This window comes from Ctenopharyngodon idella, chromosome 7 (genome assembly GCF_019924925.1).
Source record: "Ctenopharyngodon idella isolate HZGC_01 chromosome 7, HZGC01, whole genome shotgun sequence".
In the NCBI taxonomy this organism is placed as follows: domain Eukaryota; kingdom Metazoa; phylum Chordata; class Actinopteri; order Cypriniformes; family Xenocyprididae; genus Ctenopharyngodon; species Ctenopharyngodon idella.
In genome coordinates, this window is record NC_067226.1 from 42109684 (window position 1) to 42126511 (window position 16828).

The window sequence follows — 16828 nt, forward strand, 5'->3', positions numbered from 1 at the left end:
ACACCTGTGTCTGTTTGCTCCCCACAGGATGAGAACATCATGAGATCAATGCAGCTTTTTGAGAACGTCATTTAACATCTGAATGGACTCTGTTGGCGGGCCAGCTCATATAACCACCTTTATACTCCACAAAAGCCGAAGTCCTCGATGAGACACGTCTGATTACTAGCAGTGATTTACCCATAAACCAAATTTAAACAGCATTTTTAATATCAAAGAAAAGTTATTTTTTACATTTTTGTCATATCCTTTTCCTGTAAAAAAGAAAAAAAAAATAGAGCTTTATTTAAAGTACAGCAATTTATGGAAGCTTGTTTCCACCACAGAATAAAAAATTAAAAAGGTAATTGTGACTTTTGTCTCACAAATCGGACTTTTTTTCTCAGAATAGAGATATAAACTTGCAATAGAGTACAACAGTGCCCTTCCCAATTTTCAGCGGCGTTGGTTCCGGAAGTATTTTTTCCATTCATTTCTCCCATAGGGATTTCAAAAAAGCCTTTGTTAAAGCGTTATAAGCATTATAAGCTACGAGGTGAATCATAACATTACGAATTTTGATTTGAAGCAAAAAAGTATTTGAAACTGTTTATTGCAAAATATGCATATATATACAGTATATATATATGTATGTATATGTAAGTATTTTGAGAGGCCAACTCAATTAAGCCATCTGTGGTGTTTCATGGGAGTGGGCGGAGCTAAACAGCTCTTTGGTGTGTTTTTGCTTGTTTTGACTCTGATTGGTAGAATTTTTCTGCACAGCATCATGGGTAATGTAGTTTTTCACCATGAATTCCACTGTTAAACACAATTATTTTAAAACTATGTTGAAAAAATGCAGGCTGACAGCTTCAACAGAAGCAAATACTATCGATTAATAACCTCATAGCTCACAGTAGGTCTGCCTATAAAGGTTTATAAGTTATTGTTAAAAATCAATTTCCCTATGGGGAAAATGAATGGAGTTTTTACTTCCGGAACCCGGCTGTTGCACACTATTGTGAATAATAAAGTCAGAATTGTGAGATATAAACCTGCAATTGCATATTAAAACGTCCAAATTTAAAGATATAAATTCACAATTGCTAGAAAATATCGCAATAACCTTTTTTATTTTTTATTCCCCTCACTTCCATTCAATATGATTGCATAAGTACATAAATCAGCTTTTTTCTGCAAATTTCTGAGAACTGAAAGTACTAGAAGCCATTTTACATCTAGAAGTACATTTCATACATTTGCCCATTGACCATTTCATACATACATTCATAAATTGCAGCAATTTACCAAGAATATTTGACAGGCAATTTACAAAGACTGAATAACCAGTTGGCCCTCATGGTTTAACAGTCATTGTCACGTGAACTCATTTGTTAAAGTTATTGTTCACGCAAAAATTAAAATTCTGTCATTTACTCACCCTCAAGTTGTTCTAAACCTCTATGAATGTCTTTCTTCTGCTGAGCACAGAGGAAAATATTTTGACTTTTTATGACTTCCATAGTATTTTTTTTTTTCCTACTATGGAAGTCAATGGCTACCATTAACTGTTTGGTTACCAACATTCTTCAAAATATCTTCCTCTGTGTTCAGCAGAAGAAAGACATTCATACAGGTTTAGAACAACTTGAGGGTGAGTAAATGATGACAGAATTTTCATTTTTGTGTGAACTTTCCCTTTAAATTACTAATGTGTCACACATAAAGGTACAAATTCATCACATAACACAGATTCATGGTGATTTTAAGCACAACAATTAGTAATAATTCATACTTCTAGCCTTTTTTTCCATAAGTACAAACATATGAATCTGCAGCCTTTAAACTTCTACAGAATCATTCCAGAATGTTCTTACTACAACAGCGGGTCCAGCCAAAACAGGTGGAAGGATTAAAATAAAGATGTATGTTTTCTAAAATATATTTAAAATAGATCTTTACAGTTTTTTTATTTGTTCAGAATCATTTGCCAACTAGAACAATATGCTATATTATAGATTTGAAAGCTACAGGTATAGAGAATCAAAGCACACATGTTGTATTTGTCTTAGGAAACACTGTTACAAAGTAATGCTGCTTACATGTATCTTAGTTATAATGTCCGTGTGAAAAATGTCACATTATGTTTACAAGTTTCCAACACTGTATCACTGTTCTCAAAGCATCATGCTGTGTGGGTTTATTTATAAGCGCATCAGGCTGTCTGTAGCTGTACAGTACGTGTTCACTCAGAGGTTTTTATTCTGTTTGACCATCAGTATTTGTGTGTCTGCAAAAGAGTCTCTTGTGTCTTTCAGGGCATTGCTTAAACCTCTCTCTTACAGCGAATTTCATTCAGGATGTTTAAACTTATTAACCCCCACCGAATTTTTGTTGACATTAATTTAGAAGTATTTTACGTTATTTGGCATTAAACATCACTTTCACACAGAACATTATTTAACTGTGGGCAAATCATAAAATCAAAACAAAATGTAGTTTACCAAGAGAGTTATAATGTTATCCACCGTCGCCACCTAGTGGTCAGTGACTTAAGTTACAACTCACCGCCAAAATAAACTGTCAATATTTCAATTCCAATATTCTAATGATGTCTTTAAAATCACATGGGCCCAGTTGCAACAAGCTTCCATTACAATCATAATCATAACTCGCAAGAATCTTAGCTGAATCCCTGGGTGCAAATGTTTCCTTCAACATGCATTTTGGTTAACACTACTGCAACAATAATTCTCAAAGCTTGACAAGTGTTCATGCGGATTTAATGGGCGTCTAAAGATAACATGTACACCAGAGAACGAGAGAGATATCAAAGAGTTTTATAACTGTATACAGGCCGATCCAGACATCGGGTTGAAAAGATATTATTACACTGATTTGTATTTAAAATGTGTGTAGATATTTCATAAGTTACAAATGAGCATTTTTGATGCATCTCTCTTTTTTTTCAGATCCTACATTTTGCTTATTTATTCAGAATATGCAAATAATGTTTATTGTTTTGGGTTCTATATCATTATACTGTCTAATAAGAACACTTGATTTTCTGTCAGTTTTCTTTTGTTCGTTTTGCGACCTGCATGCCTGATTGACAGTAGCTTTTCCAGGAGAAGAGTGCATGAGCTTTTCCCTACTCTAGAAATCAGTGCCTTTCTTTGTTAAAGCTCATCCCAAACTGTATTTTCTGTCTGACTTCATTGTAATTGAGTTACAGCATAGAACATGATCCTTTTTTAGTCCTTTTCTGAAAACAATGCTATGTCATTGATTGCTGTATTTGAGGTTTCCCGTTGACATTCTAATAATGCAACATTTCTTGCAAGCAACGTGAGAACCAGCTGCATGTGTAGAGTGAAGAAGGCTTTAAGGCAGGGGTGGGTAACTCTGGCCCTCGACATCCACTTTCCTGCAGAGTTTAGCTCCAGTCCTGATCAAACTCACCTGCCTGTAGCTTTCTAGGGCTGCGTCTGAAAACTTAGGCAGCTTGTTGCCTCGCTGCCCAATCAGGCAATGAGTCTGCAGGCAGCGTTTGCGCACGGAGATACCTCAAGAAACTGATTTCAGACAGACTTCTGAGGCAGCATGAAGGGTTACAGATCTACAACAAAACAGAGAGCTTTGGTGAAAACTAAGCGAATATTTAATTACTACAATACTAATTTCTCGCTAGAAATGACATCAAAAGTGGAAAACATTGGTCAGAAACGTACATTTACACAAACTGACCACCAACCGCAACTTTCAGACGCCATCTTTATTTTTTAGATCAACTGTCACAGTGTGGTGGGAAATCGAGTCCCCCCAGGAATCGGGTCTCTTTTAGGACCCCGAGTGATCCCATTTTTTCAACAAGCTTTTAATGGGTAGTATTTTTAGTGCCTGATTATAATTTCTGCAAAATCACTTTATGATTTAAATAGTGTAAAATGCGTTATAATGACCATTACACCGTGTCTACACCGGACGCGAGCAGCGCGATGCGACGTGTCAAAAGATAATATGTGCCGCGACAAAATCACAACAGGAAACGGATTTCCCGTTCTGTTTCTGACATAGTCTAAGTGTTTTGCAATGGTCGGTCTGTCGCGTTCAGTGTAGACAGCGGCGCGATGCGACGCGAAAAAAGTCGCGTCTGATGTAGACACGATGTTAATGTCTTTTAAATTGCATGGTTCATATACTATTATATAACTGAAGGTATAGTTTTTTTTAGTTAACTTATGTACTAGCATAGCAAACATCTACCTAATTAGCCTGCTAGCTTAGCTTAGCTTATATTATATTAGGTAGCCTATGTTTTTGCTTCTAATATACGTTTCCAGTTTGTTTTAATTATGCAATACATATGCACTAATTTTATATTTCAAGCATGTTGTCAGTGCACTTAATGTAATGAACATCATACAATAGTGAAATAGGTTGTAATTAGTCAAGACATCACGATAACAACGTTTGATCAGGCATTACCACCAGGGTCCTAAAGGAGACCCGATTCCTGGGTGGGACTCGATTTCTCATGATGGCATGGAACGCACAGAATTGTGGGATATCAAAGGCAGCGAAGGATACATCTATGCTGCTTTCAAAAATCAATGGCTGCATCCGAAATTGATAAAGAAAAATTTCGGATGAAGCCATAGATTTTTGAAAGCAGCATAGATGTACCCTTCGCTGCCTTTGATGTTTCCACAATGTTTTTAACTATTTAGTAGGCGAAAAACATTATGTGACAAATAAAGTATATTCGAATTCACAGTACTCATAAAAGAGTAGGCAAAAAGTACCTGGATGAACTACTACTTCCTACGACATTTTGAAGTGTGCATACCATGGACACTTTACTATCCCATGATGCCACCAGAGAAGACTTGTGAATGGCAGTTGAGCGACATAACTGACGCTGGTTTTGTAGGTCACATGATAATGTCAGCATGGCCAATGTAGTACGTCCGGATTACATTCATATTACACAGATTCATACTATATAGAACATACTTTTTTAGCGTTTGTTAAGTAATTAATTGTTCAAAATAAGCACCTACTCAAGAGAGTATGTGATTTCGGATGCAGCAGATCAGATGAAGGTATTCCAGGAGACAGGAAGTGAAGTAAATCTTGGAATGCATCCTCCGAAGGCAGCATTGTTAAGCTTATGTCCTTCCCCTTCCCTCGCTAAGTTCTCTCCGTCTCGTTCACTCTGATGTACGTCATTGCTTACGTTGCACGAGTGCTCACTACTGGCGAAACCCTTGAAATGTGTTTAAATGGAACGCCCTAAGCCCTTGATCACTTGGAATCTGCTACGTCACGTGAGTTACTGTTGTGACGTCACAATCGTGTTGCATTGTGGTCTATGGATCTGCCTGAAGTGTACATACAAGTAGGCTCGCTCCAAATACACTTCTCCAGTCCACTTGACAAAGCTGAATGCACTTCAGAATGGCGGTGGAGATTCCCCCGATGGGAAGTGCTTGGGGAAGTTCACGATATCTAAAAGTGGAGTTAAACACAGCCTAGTAATCCTGAAGACCTGTATTAGCTTCTTCAGGTGTGTTTGACTAAGGTTTGAGCTAAACTCTGCAAGAGTCGCCCACTCCTGCTTTACGGTGTTACCGATTGGCCCTTAGTGATGGGTAGAGCTGTCTGGAGCAGATCTAGTGCTCTGTGTGCCTATCCCAAGCTTCTCTGTGGAACTAGATGAGTGTATTTTGTAAAACAGAGTCAATAAACCGCTCAGAATGTACATTGCACGGCTGGTTCATTGGTAAATCTGATGCCTACAAAATACCTATGCTTAAGCCATTGGTTTGAGTTCAGATAAACACAAAACACACTTACGAGGTTTACAGGGACTACACCTTTATTCAAAAACAGCTGTATAAAGGTTTAAATTGAAATGTACATGACAGGCTGCCTTCGGCTTACAGAAATGAATCTTTTCTGTGTTCAATACGAAGAAGCACAATGAGAATTAATGAGCAGGTACAAAGGCTAGATGCATGTGACCTGAGGTATAGTTGCTTACAAGTCTTTAAAATCCATCATAAACTGTAATAAAATATACAGTATTGGTCCAGAGATGTACCATTAGAAGTCAGAAAAAAAATAAGGCAAATTTAGTATAATAATTGCTCACTTTATAAAGCATCTCAACACCACTTTGGAAATGTTTCTGAGCAAAACTGTATAAATGACAAATAATGACTAAATAAAAGGGACGTTCCACCTTGAATCAACATTCAATTCTTTTGATATAAGAAAAAGTGTTCTGATATGTTTCTTTGAATGTCTTAATGGTGAAACAGGAAGGGAACTCACAGGCATGATGTTGAAAAGCAGCGGGGCGTCCCTTTACACATTTTGAAGTATTGGAAACATACAAACAAAATGTAAATGTGATGCGCAAAATAACTGAGTAAAAAAAATTAAGACAAATATGTTCTTTAAAAAAAATGGGATTTCATTTTTGTACATGACTAGATTTCAGTTATATGTGATGGTTTCATCCCTGAAGTCGTACAAAGAAAAAAAAATGAGCAAGTTTTGTATTGTATAGTTCCAGTCACAAAAATGTAATCTATTAATTTAATAGACGGCACATATTTTCCACTCAAATCCATACATTGCATGCCTGTTTTGTTCATTTTGCTGTGTGTTGACTGTGTGATGGATTCAAAGAAATGTTTCCCTTTGGTAAATGAAATCTGGAGGGATGATTTAATAAAATCATTGAGAGGATCTCAACATAATGGCTTCTCAGGGAGAACAGGGAGATGTGGCGCATTTGAAGGTGTTTCAATCTAAACACCCACTTACCAACATCCCTCATGTGAAACAGAAAGGAATAAAGCACAAAGTTCACACTCAACTGCAGAAAAAGAGTTTGGTCGTATATCATAGGCAGCTGTAGAGAAGATGGCTGTGCGCTATAACACACTTAACTGTGTGTGTGAGAGTTAAGTAAGCAGCTGCCTAATCTCACGGTGGACGTAGCACAGGAAGTCCATATAAGACGCCCCTCCGTGAAGACCCTTATCCTCCACCAGGTGCTGACGGAACAACATCTCTGCTCGGTCCTTCTGCTTCACTATCAGCAGCTGCACACAGAAACACACACGTCAATTACACTGCTGATCACAGATCAGTACAGAGAAAGAAAAAAACTTTTAGATACACTGTGTAAAAATTTGGGGTCACAAAGATTATGTTTTGGATGTTTTAGAAAGAAGTCTCTTCTGCTCACCAAGGCTGCATTTATTTGATCAAAAGTACAGTTCAAACTGTAATATTGTGAAAAATAAAAAAAATTATATTTTAACATACTTCAAAAAAAATTTCAGCATCATTACTCCAGTTTTCAGTGTCACATGATCCTTTAGAAATCATTCAAATATGCTGATTTGCTGCTCAATTATTATCAATTCTTATTGGTGATCAATTAATAATGGTTCTTATTACACATTATTACTACATTTTTCAGGATTTTTTGAAGAATAGAAAGTTCAGAAGAACAGCATTTATTTGAAATAGAACTCTTGTGTAGCAGTACAAATGTCACTCGATCAATTTAATGCATCCTTGCTGAATAAAAGTATTTAACTGCCTCACATTCACATTAAAAGCTGAAATTCACATTAGCACCATGAATAACTATTCAAGCCTCTTTATAACAATCAAAAGACCGAGACAGATGCAGAAGCCGCATGCAGAGAGGAGATGGTGAGAGCGAGCTGTACCTTCATGGATGTGGCCCTCTGCTGTGAAATGCTGGAGATGATTGAATGGAGCTTCCTGGAATGAGCATTATCCAGCACAGGTAATGACGTCTGCTGAAAAACAATTAAACCTCTACAGTTATCTCTGCAGCTCTGATGTTGATTTTTATAATGAGAATAACTGAAAGAACAGTTCCATGATTAAAGCAACACAAGCAGTGAGATCAATAGTGCAAAGAGGTATATTGTTCAGATATAATCCAATCAAGCAAAGATAAGTTATAAGTTAAATAATAGTTGCCCAAAAATTGTCATTATTTATTCGCCTACATGTTGTTCCAAACTTACATATAGGATAAATTATTTCTTTCTTTTTTCTTCCCCCCCAGTTGTCAATGTTATCTCAGTAGAACTTTATACTGAGCCATATCTGTATAGATGAAACTGATATAGAAAGTCGTACTTTCATGTGAATAATAGCTTAGTGCTTTACGATAGAGCAAAATTTTTGGTGCTGGGCAATATAACAATATATACCATTGATTCAAGTGATTCTCCAGATTTTGATCTAGCTATATTGTATTTATAGTGTTGAATAGCAGGGTTTTGTTCTATTGAGAGATTTAAATATTAGTCGGTTTTGTTTTATTAAGAGATTTAAATATTGGTCAGTTTTGTTCTGTTAAGAGATTTAAATATCAGTCGTTTTTGTTCAAAGATTAAGCGATTTTCAAAAAGTATATAAAATAAAAATAAGATTGGAATGCCACAGGTGAAAAGTCTGATGCTCAGGCACACGGCGGGAGGAAGTAATTAAGGGATTTAGATAATGTCTTCATAATATTATTTGCAAAGAAAAAAGTGGGGAAAAAATGGAAAATGAAAAACAAGATTTTTCATTACTGACCTCTCGCTTACATACATGTTATTTCAATTACTATATAACAATAAAAATGTAATTAACAAAACTGTGTGTCATACCCCTTCTGCGGTCAGGTGGCCAAGAGAGGGCACATTGAACAGGTTCTGGATGAGGTCAGGTGGGCAGCCCTGTCCCATCCAGAGGAACATAGAGAGCCCGTTTTCCAACAGGAACATGCCTGACTCACTGAGCCGCTCCTCAGAACAGCGCACTGGAGCCGGGATCGAGTCGTTGGACACATCCATAGTGTGCTGAGAGAGAGAGAGCAAATGCTTGAACTGTAATGCTCAGTGTTTGAAGTTAATAACAAAAACGATATATATGTTGCATGTGTAACTCACCAGCGGGATGAGCCGAGGGTAGAGTAGGACCTGGGTTTCCTCCACTCCCATCGCCATAACCATGAGTCTGTGGAAGGCTCTGTCATCCGTGGAGAGCTCAGTACTGCCTACTAGAGATGGAGTCTTCAACAGACTGTTCATGTAGACTGGAAACACCTTCATCGCATCAGGCAGGATTAGCTGGAGGGTAAAATGTTCAAGAAGAGCCTTCAGTTTACATGTCAAATCAGAGTTACACACTCAAAAAAAGTCTGTGAGATGTGTTACTATGTAAATATGAAGGAATAATAAGGATGTATATTTCATATGAACATGAACGTGAAGTGTGACACTGACCTGGCTGGCTGCTGATGGACTGGCGCAGTTCTTCCTGTAGCAGGCCAGCATGTGAGCCGTCTGGTTTACCAGGATATCCCTCACTGTCTTCAGTGGCTGGTTGAGCATGGCCCGATATGCTGCAGGATAAAAGCATTCACCACAATCACTGACTTCAAAGAGAGACCATAAACCATCACCTCATGATACGTTTTTAAATATATTGCTGCCTTTATGGATTGAAAAAAAAAATAAAAAAAACATGCCTGTGAAGATTTTTTTTTATTCTTCTGGAGAAAATACACAGAAAGATAATTCCAGAAAGCATGAGTCTATTTAATATAATTAAAATATGAACAAGGTCTAAAAGTTAAGGTATAAAAAGATCTAGGGGAATAAGGTTGCTATTGATAAATAAAGCTAAAACTAATATTGTCATTATTTGAAATAAAGCTGAAATAAAATATAAATATAAGATGAAATTAGAAATGTTGCTAGCTGAAATAAAAGAATTGAAGTACTAAAATTACTAAAACTGAAATAAAAAAAACAAATTAAAGCAAAACAAAAAGCGCAACTGGAAAAGACTGGCAAAACCTGATTTATCCTTTATTCCACCATAAAGCCATAAAAAAAATGATCAGATAGCATCAGATAAAAAAAAAAAAAAAAAAACTTCCAGAAAGCAAGGTTTTTACAGATTAAAAATTCTCATTATTGTGCATTATGAAATCAGCATTGTCACATGTTATGTTAAAATATGTTCATTATGTTCATTTATGTTCTTGTTGGTCACCTGACTTGGCGAAGAAGTTGATGAGGGCATCTGTCTCACAGCTTTTGTAGAGCTCAGAGAGCTGTGAGCTGCAGTTCAGACTGAGGTTGTGAATTCGCAGCCTCCTCTGTCCACCGATGGTGGTGTAGAGCAGAGCACACTGGGAAACCAGAAGAAACAAACTCATTTGTGTTGCTCTTGCCAGCAATTAAATTCCAAGAACATCACATCAAAACAGTTCAATGGGGATTGTAATGCACTTGAGTTACCCAGAAAAAAAATGATGTATCAAACTATCGTATTATTGATTATGTCAAACAGTGAGCGACTTAACATGTGACCAGTTTTGTTGCAGTAAGTATTCCCAAATGTCTTAGACAGTATTGTCATTGTCTCAAAGCTCATTGGCATGAAGACTGACCTGCATCACAGCTCCAGACTCCTCGCTGAGTGTGTCGTCATGTTTAAACTCCACCGTCACGGCCTTGTCGCAGTCCACTGCTGCCATTTCCACATCTGTAGTGTTGCTCATGTGTACGGCACCAAAGAAATCTGTTGCCCTGAAGCCTTGAATGACAAGAATCATGCAGATGTTAAGACAAGCATATGCCATACATTCATTATCGTTCAAAAGTTTGGGGTCGGTAAGATTTCTTAAAGGATTAGTTCACTTTGAAATGAAAGTTAGCCCAAGCGTTGCTCACCCTCAAGCCATCCTAGGTGTATATGACTTTCTTCTTTCTGATTAACACAATCAAAGATATTTTAATAAATATCCTGACGCATCTGAGCATTATAATGGCAGTGAACAGGGTTCACAAGTATAAGCTGAAAAAAGTGCATCCATCCATCATAAACGTACTCCATGTGGCTCTTCGTAACTTGAATACGGAAGGCAGTCTGGCGGATACTGGATATTTTACTTGTTAAACTTGTTAAATATGGATATATTTTTTTTACACAAACGCATTGCTTCACTTCAGAAGGCCTTTATTAACCCCCTGGAGCCGTGTGGAGTATGTTTTGCTTTGGATGGATGTGGATGGAGGCACTTTCTTCAGCTCATACTCGTTGGTCCCATTCACTGCCATTATAAAGCTTGGATGCGTCAGGATATTTATTAATCTATCTCAGATTGTGTTCATCAGAAAGAAGAAAGTCATACACACCTAGGAAGGCTTGAGGGTGAGTAAAGCTTGGGGTAATTTTCATTTCAAAGTGAACTAATCCTTTAATATTTTAGAAATAAGTCTCTTATGCTCACCAAGGCTGCATTTATATGATCAAAAATACAGTAAAATCAGTAATATTTTGAAATATTTTTATAATTTAAATATTTTAATATCTTTTAAAACATAATTAATTCCTGTGATGCCAAAGCTGAATTTTCAGCATCATTACTCCAGTCTTCAGTGTCACATGATCCTTCAGAAATCATTCTAATATGCTGATTTGCTGCTCAAGAAACATTTCTTATTATGATCGATGTTGAAAACAGCTTAATATTTTTTATGGAAACCATATTTTGTCTTTAATGTCTTTACTGTCACTTTTGATCAATTTAATGCATCCTTGCCAAATTACAGAATTAACTTATTTTGGAAAAAATAAATAAATAAAATCTTACCCAAACTTTGAAACAGTAGTGTACATAGCGTGTTTACTTTACATAGTGTTCTTGTATTTTCTCTGTGTTATTGTGAATGTTAATACCTGTGCCAGTACGGACACGCATGACGGCATCGAATCCGATGGACTTCTCCACATCTCTCCTGAGGTCACTGAGAAAATGCTGACCATTAACCTCCACCTAAAAAGAGAAATATATAGGTTTGAGGTTTGACCACAAGAGGGCAGCACTTTATAATAAATCTTCAAGAGTTCAGCCCGTATTTGATACCATATTCAAGGCATCTGTGTTTCAGTATGTGAAAATGTGTACCTGGAAGTTGCTGTACTTGTAGACCGAGCCTCCAGTATGTGAGGGCACGTCGCCCATGGTAGCCATATCCACATACTGGTTGGGAAACAGGAAGAGGTCGACACAACAGCCCTGTGCCACACAGTCTTTGGTGAGCTGCTCATATACACCTCGCTGAGGCTGGAACAGAGTCTGACAACACAGACAAACAAATCAATCATTTTAGGATTTTGATGTTTAATACTACATTATGCAGATGCAAGTATGTAGCTGAGATTTTTAAATGGGGAAATTTCACTGAATAAGATAAATATTCACCTTCTCCTTTTCTGTACCGACTAGTTTTTTGTCATCTCTGTTTTTCAGTTTTCCTGGAGCCTCTGCTGTTGGGATGGAGGAGTGGAAGATGAAGAGTTTGCCACTGCATTCAGCTGCCTGAAGAGAGAAAAAAAATGTCACAAAAATATCAAATCTAGTGCTGTCAAATGATTAATCGCAATTAATCGCATCCAAAATAAAAAGTAAACACACATATATTATGTAAACACAAACTTTTATTTTGGATGCGATTAATCGTTTGACAGCACTAATAAAATTGTTCTGTTCATACGAATTTTAAATCAGTATATATGCGAAGGATGCGTTAGGAGTAAAAATACTTGATAAAGAGCAATGACCAAAAATAAAACTTAAGTCTCAGACAGAACATGTCACTGATGTTATGAAACAACCAGTGCTGTCGCCAATGATGACAAGTGGGAACATTGCCCCAGGCCTGAAAATTTAAGTGACGACCCCAGAAACAACTATGTGTTTATCAAATAAAGCTTGCGTGCAGTATTAAAGTGCACTTTTGTTAAACAATGTAAAAATAAAAACACTAAGTACGCAAGTATGTCTAGAAATGGAGTGAACTGACGGACTGATGTAACAGACACTTTTTGGTAAATAGTTCAGCCTCACAGATTTGTTTTTACCTTTAGGGCCTCCACACCAGCTTGCATGACTGGTGCAAAAACAGTCTCACTCTCGTTGGTGTCAGCAAACATGTCAGGGATCTGATCTAAAAGGCTAAAGAAAATAATACACAAAATTATATTAACAGCAAGTAGAGGCAACTTGTGTCTCAAAGTCGAGACGATCTCTAATATAGCAAACAATGATACATCATACATTTCTATGGCAACTTTCATACCTGTAACACCAAAATGGATCCATGTGTGGCTTTGTTAGTGATGTATGCAAAGTACTTCATCACTAATTAACTCTTTTGCAATATAAAATTACAAGAAATGAAAAATATGTTTGTATACATATATATGTATACCTTAAATGCAGTCACTTTGGCTAAAAACATCTGCCAAATGCATTATTGCAATGTTTAAGTATCCAATAACCCAATAACCAATATGCAGATATATACAACAACATATATGCATTATGAATATTTTAAACCCTTTTCTTTCTTATTGTGACATATCTGAGTGAAACTGTTTCTTGAACGAAAAAAAATAAAATAGGGAGGGACTTAATTGGATGTCCATGGGGAATTGACTGGATGTTTGTGGTTTGCTACTGGTCGATCTCATGTGAGTGACAGGTTGCCCCACCCTCATAAACATGTCATTAGATAAGAGATGTCATTGTGAGGGGGAGGAGAAATTATAGTTTTTTATTAAAGATTATCAATTAAAAAATAATAATAATGGTGTGCACGGATAAATCATTTATAATACACACTGCAAAATTCCATTAAAAAATGTCAATTTTGATTTCATGGTGACTTTAATGCTAAAACAGAATACTGTATATGACTATGTAAGAAGCCTAGAAGTGTCTTCAGATAGAAAACAGATAGAAATGAGCATACTTGTTGATGACAGCCTGAGACTCCTGGAAGTTGACGAGGAATCCATCGAGAAGTGGTACAAACATCTCAGCCACATCAGAGACCACCATCATCTGCGGCTGGGCCAGAGCACTCTTCACATTGTAGAAGTGCAGGATCTTATTGTAGGTCACAAAGCCCACTTTGATGGCTGAACTTTCAGCTCCCTCCTCTCTTCAGAAGACAAAGAACATAAGAAAATCGATCAATAATCACCAGTGTCATCAAAATCAACCAATCAGTAACAACAAAAAGGTAAATAATAATAATAAAGCAAGCCCCAAGAAGCTGTGGTTTACAGTGAATTTATAACAGCTAAGGGGCTATTTATATATCGATGCAACTTTCATGAAGTAAAATCACTAAAAGCCTTCCTTCCGCTGGAAAAAAATAGTCCCTGACCTTGAACAGCAACAGAATGTGTCATCACATGGAGATCAACTAAAAAAAGACTAGGAAAAGTCAGTTAGTGGCAAAGACTGTTTGAGTGAGTCAGTCAGTAGTGAAGACTTTTATTTTGAAAGGACTGATACTGTTGTGAACACTAGCACTGTCAGTGTCAGGGCACAAGAAAACTGTTAAAAGGACAAGATATCGCAGCTGACATTCAAATTTTTTTTTTTTTTTTTTTTTATATGAACATAGGACTGACCTGAAGGAAAATGTTATATCGATGAAGGTAATACAAGCTTCAGTGAACCGTTTCAATGAGAACAAACATGTTTACATTGCTAAGGGTGGTTGCTAAGGGTGTTGTGCAGTGATACATAAAACCGTTGAGTGAAGCGGTCATACCCATGTTTTATCGTGAATAAAACACAGCTATAGATCAATCAGAATCAAGGACTGGAATTAACCATTTTATAATAATAATTTTAGGCTATGGATGCCTAAAAATTATTTGGACACTAAAGTCACACTTAAAACTTAAAAAAAATGAATATCTTTGCATTTTGCATCTGCAAACAAATTGTTCAGAACTTCACTGAGCAAATTGTTTGCAGACTGCTCAGGTGGTAAGGTCGTAAAATCACCTTACCACCTGTTCACTTTTTATGAACAGGTGGTAAGGTGATTTTTAGCGGATATCTGAAGGCAGATTTCCTCTGGTTCACACAGGATTCACCTAGCAGAGTAACCACAGGTGCAAGTTAATTTAATTCAAAATTTTCAGCTTTACAGAAAATTATGATGTTATATTGTTTATAATATCAGTATCTTTATACAGTTAGCAGATTATAGCTGGGCAATATTGTGGGCATTTTGCAATGATACAAGCAATTCAGGCAGTTCAGATACAGTATACTACATATCGCTGAGTATACTGTATGTATGCAGATAAAGTTGGACATAAAATATATAAAACCTAATATAAAGAGCTGGGTAATAATATAGTTACATTGTACTATAAAATAAAAAATAAAAAAATCAGGCAGTTGACATTTTCTATGCAGTATTGTTACATCCCTGTGTTGTGGAAACGGCTCTCTCTCTCTCTCTCTCTCTCTCTCTCTCTCTCTCTCTCTCTCTCTCTCTCTCTCTCTCTCTCCCCCTCTCTCTCTCCCCCTCTCTCTCTCTCTCTCTCTCAGATTCCCGTTGGCGGAGACTGACACCAATCACCGGCTGCCCGCTGACGTCACAACCAATCCCGTTGTTCCACTCAGTTTAAAAGACCGCCGTATACCAGTCGTTCCGTATACCCCCACCCCCACCCCCATTGTACGCAGCTTTTTGGCCTGTTACTGTACACACTAAATTTTGATATTGTCGATTCCTTGTCATTGTGACTTTTCTGGTTGTTTTCCCATCTGCCTGTTACTTACAGTTCTTGCTGGTTCTCGATTTATTTGTAACACTGGGGAAGCGTGGACATGTCACATGACGTACTGTACATTGCGCACACGTAGGTATTGGACATTTGTATTAGGCACTAGGTTAGGGGCGAAAACCACCCACTGTACGTTTTGTTTTATTTGTTAGTAAGTATAGTGTAGTCAGGGCGTCATGGACGTTGATGATCTTTTCTCTTCTCTTCCTTTCTTTTTTTTTTTTGTTAGAGAGACTAGATACTTATTCACTAGCTAGAACGGGGCTTGTTTTGCTTTTATTCATTTCTTTAATTTGGTGACGCCTGCGTCCTGTTTACCCTTTTGTTGTGTGTTGGATTAATCCCCAAACTGGGGAATTGTAAATACTGTAAATAATTTTCATTGTCTTCCATTTATCCTCACTTAACTTTCTTGCCTTGGCCTTTGTAACAATAAACACTTGCATTGCAACATCGGCACGCGTCCTGCTGTTTGTCTCGGGTACGGAGCAACCTACAATAAATAATGTTATACCTAAAATACCCATTACATTATTTAGGGGCTCATCCGGGATCATAATTAACATAATTTCCAGAGGTATTGTTGATTGTTCCGTGTTGAAGACAAACTTTATTGTGCGACCTAGAAAGAGAGCTTTGCATTATGATGTTGGCCTATCTAGTGTTCTGGGTTTTGACACAATGTTTTGCAGTGATTGGGAATCTAAGAGAAAGAGAGCGCGCGAGAGAGAGAGAGAGAGAGAGAGAGAGAGAGAGCGCCGTTCCCACAACACAGGGACATAACAGTATACAGTGCCCTCCACAAATATTCGCACCCTTGGTAAATATGAGCAAAGGTGGCTGTGAAAATAAATCTGCATTATTTATCCTTTTGATCTTTCATTAAAAAAAATTCACAAAATTCTAACCTTTCATTTAAGTAAAAGAATTGAAAATGGGGGGAAAAGGTCATTATGAAATATTTTTTTTTCTCTAGTTCACGTTGGCCACAATTATTGGCACCTAATTATTGCAACGTCCATTTGCCAAGATAACAGCTCTGAGTCTTCACCTATAATGCCTGATGAGTTTAGAGAACACCTGACAAGAGATCAGAGACCATTCCTTCATGCAGAATCTC

At 37.0% G+C, this 16828-nt stretch overlaps 2 protein-coding genes across 8 annotated transcripts in view; one reads left to right on the forward strand and one right to left on the reverse strand.

The window, feature by feature from the left end:
• The window catches only part of kcnip4a (potassium voltage-gated channel interacting protein 4a), a 251365-nt gene extending 245619 nt beyond the window's left edge, over nucleotides 1–5746 (forward strand). For all 6 annotated transcript variants that reach the window (XM_051898895.1, XM_051898892.1, XM_051898891.1 and 3 more), the window contains one exon: nucleotides 28–5746. In XM_051898895.1, coding sequence (XP_051754855.1) covers nucleotides 28–75 — 48 coding nt within the window. In that variant the 3' untranslated portion in view covers nucleotides 76–5746. The remainder of the gene's footprint in view (nucleotides 1–27) is intronic.
• A 99-nt stretch (nucleotides 5747–5845) lies between these two features.
• sec24d (SEC24 homolog D, COPII coat complex component) overlaps nucleotides 5846–16828 on the reverse strand; it is a 28198-nt gene continuing 17215 nt past the window's right edge. Inside the window, exons 12-23 of one of the 2 annotated variants that reach the window (XM_051898890.1) lie at nucleotides 13863–14054; nucleotides 12970–13063; nucleotides 12311–12427; nucleotides 12014–12184; nucleotides 11785–11881; nucleotides 10493–10638; nucleotides 10093–10231; nucleotides 9318–9436; nucleotides 8982–9161; nucleotides 8700–8891; nucleotides 7740–7829; nucleotides 5846–7100 (exon numbers count right to left, since the gene is read on the reverse strand). In XM_051898890.1, the coding sequence (XP_051754850.1) occupies nucleotides 6960–7100; nucleotides 7740–7829; nucleotides 8700–8891; nucleotides 8982–9161; nucleotides 9318–9436; nucleotides 10093–10231; nucleotides 10493–10638; nucleotides 11785–11881; nucleotides 12014–12184; nucleotides 12311–12427; nucleotides 12970–13063; nucleotides 13863–14054 (1678 nt within the window). In that variant the 3' untranslated portion in view covers nucleotides 5846–6959. Of the gene's footprint in view, nucleotides 7101–7739; nucleotides 7833–8699; nucleotides 8892–8981; nucleotides 9162–9317; nucleotides 9437–10092; nucleotides 10232–10492; nucleotides 10639–11784; nucleotides 11882–12013; nucleotides 12185–12310; nucleotides 12428–12969; nucleotides 13064–13862; nucleotides 14055–16828 lie in introns of both variants that reach the window. The other variant, XM_051898889.1, reaches the window with a different exon arrangement.